The following is a 2,780-nucleotide window of genomic DNA, read 5'->3' as shown; positions in this document are numbered from 1 at the left end:
TGCCCATGTCTGCTTCCTTTATTTGAAAGCTTCGGTTTTTGGTGATAGAGTGGTGCTCAGGAGTGTGTGGTGACATTTCAAGTCCAGGCCCTGGCATCACTAGTTAAAGAATCTCTGGGCAGGGAGAGATCCAGAGATCACCAGGGCTTAGCTGGGGCATCAGCACCCATAAAGAGCTGATCCCAGTTACACTGGGCATTTATCTCCTTGTGGCTAAGCAACTGCAGGGTTGCAGCCCCATTGGGGGGAAGGAGTTGCTCGATCCCCAGCTCCTTTTTCTAAATCATGGGGGAAACCTCTGAAAGAGAACGCTGAGGTCATTCTTATCTTCCCTTTTAATAAGAAAAAGTAATGGTTCTAGTCCTTATGGCAGCAAAACACAGCCGTGGCACCTGGTGAAATGTCAGAAATTGCTAAAATTACCGACAGGCAGTACCTCACAATGGTGCCCTTTTGTGCACAATCTGCTGGTTTTTATGGCAGGATGTCCAAGTGCCCATCAGCAAAATGAAAACATTCCCTCAAGTTTTATATTTGCCTGATCTTTCCAGAGAAACTTACTTCGTTCCTCCCCATACACTTTCTTTTTTCCTTTGGTCTGCTTCTGTCACAGTGCTTCCTTTTTCTCATTTTCTGTATCTCCCATGCCTCTGAACAGGAGGGCGAATTCCACATTCTCTCTTTGTGCTGCTCTAGGTGCGGTTGATGCAGGAATCTGTCCGAAGGATAATCGAGACGGAGGAAGCGAGAATGGGTAGGGGGGTCTCTGACTTGCTTTCCCTGCTCCTCAGTACCTGTGGGTGAAGGCTGGCGAAGACATGGTGGTGCCACTGTCCATCCTGCTGTGACACACACACCCCACAGTCACACACACACACACACACACACACAATGAGAAAAGGCAACACTGAAGTGAATTTAAAAGCATCTGGTGCTGTTAAAGGTGACTTAAGAAAGTGAAGGTTGCTCCAGTTGGCTTGCAGTTAGCAGGGCTGTCATGTGAACTGTGCCAGCTTAGCAACCGGTCTTTGCTGCAGAATTCAGTGTCCTGAGAGTCTTGTTCTTCTTAAGTTTCTAGCCCCTGTGGGCTGTGTGAATAAGAGAGCTGGAAGGGAAAGGCCAGAGAGGATTCCTAGTGAGTAGGCAGCAGCATTTATTTGCCCCGTTTGATAATTATGCATAACGTATCAATGCTATTCTTGGCATAGAGCTTGGACTTTTTTTCTCTTCTTCAGCATAAGTGTGCACATATCTATAGACAGACAGACATGTATATACATATAGGCACATGTGCACAAACAGGTATAGGAAAAAGCCTGCATGGTTAACAAACAAAGTAAGGGAAGCTGTAAAAGGTAAAAAGGATTCCTTTAAGCAGTGGAAAGCTAGTCACAGTGAGGCTGATAAAACGAAACAAAGGCTATGGCAAATAAAATGCAAGTCTGTGGTCAGGCAGGCAAGAAGGGAATATCAGGAGGTGGACCTCCTGATGGCACCTGGTATTTTTGGCCACTGGGTGACAGAGTGTTGGACTAGATGGGCCTTTGGCCTGATCCAACATTGGTGTCTCTTATTTTCTTATGTGCGCACATACACACACACAGAGCCCTGCTGGTGAGACAGTGAGGCTGCCCGTTCCAAAGCCCTAATCCTTGTTAGGGAACCAGTTTCATCTACTGATGTGATATGGATATAGCAAGAAGATGTTTCCTCTGTCAAAATGCCCCACCTTTTGCCTGACACTTGTCTTAAGCATTTGGCCCTCTCTTTTGAATGCAGGCCTGATTGTGGTGAATGCCTGGTACGGGAAGTTCGTCAACGACCAGAGCAGGAAGCATGAAAAGGTGAAAGTCATAGATGTGACGGTGCCCTTGCAGTGCCTGGTGAAGGACTCCAAGCTCATCCTCACAGAGGCATCCAAGGTAGGGACCAGGGAGACATGTGGCAGGGGTGGAGGGGGCACTCTAGATCGGCCCACACATCCCTCCCCCTTCCAGATGTAGTACCCAGGGAGGGGTGGCTGCCCGGGGGTTGCTTTTTTAGGTCTAAAGGTGCCAGCTCCTTACACATAGTAAAAAGATTCATGCTTGAGAAACAACATAGGGCTTCCATGAGTGCTTTTTTAACCTCCTTTCCCCCACTCACTGTGGATTCTGTGCACTGTGCCCACCCCCAGCTACAGAAAACTCCTGCGATAGGATGTCCATTGCCACCCTCTTGGATTGAGCCTGTGGCAATATCCCTTTTGCAGGCTGGTCTGCCCGGGTTCTATGACCCTTGCGTCGGGGAGGAGAAGAGTCTGAAGGTGCTCTACCAGTTCCGAGGAGTTCTGCACCAAGTGATGTCTGCCGACAACGAGGCCCTTAGGATACCAAAGCAATGTAAGTAAGAGTGCCTGTTGCTTTCCCAGTCCTGGTCACAGTGGACTGCCGTTCAGCACCTGCTTTGAGGCGGGGGATAGTCAACATATTTACATATCAATTTATACCCAGCCTCCTTTTTACCATGAACCTCAAGGCAAGGTTACACAGGATTCCCAGGCAGTCTCTTGTCTAGCTTCAGAGGGTTGCTATCCTCCACTCAGACCCAGGGACTCACTGATGGGCCTCGTTGATTCCAGGACTTTGATGATGATAATGTATTTGATTTATATACTGCCCTCCCCCAAATGGGACTCAGGGTGCTTAACAGCAGTTTATAGGTACAGTTCTTATAAATACAATAAGTTTATATATACGGATTAAATCGGGCAGTAATCAAACTAATCAGATGGTGTTAGA

The 2,780-nt window shown here is 47.7% G+C and overlaps 1 protein-coding gene across 1 annotated transcript in view; it reads left to right on the top strand.

Annotated features, from left to right (window-relative positions):
• Positions 1–702: 702 nt before the first annotated feature.
• Positions 703–2,780, top strand: part of LOC107106150 (dnaJ homolog subfamily C member 11-like) — a 10,887-nt gene continuing 8,809 nt past the window's right edge. Inside the window, exons 1-3 of the mRNA XM_015406259.1 lie at positions 703–754; positions 1,780–1,922; positions 2,252–2,381. Of these exons, the coding sequence (XP_015261745.1) occupies positions 706–754; positions 1,780–1,922; positions 2,252–2,381 (322 nt within the window). The 5' untranslated portion in view covers positions 703–705. The remainder of the gene's footprint in view (positions 755–1,779; positions 1,923–2,251; positions 2,382–2,780) is intronic.

This window comes from Gekko japonicus, unplaced genomic scaffold (genome assembly GCF_001447785.1).
Source record: "Gekko japonicus isolate JY-2015 unplaced genomic scaffold, Gekko_japonicus_V1.1 scaffold1383, whole genome shotgun sequence".
NCBI classification, from domain to species: Eukaryota; Metazoa; Chordata; class Lepidosauria; order Squamata; family Gekkonidae; genus Gekko; species Gekko japonicus.
This window is presented reverse-complemented; position numbering and strand designations above follow the sequence as displayed.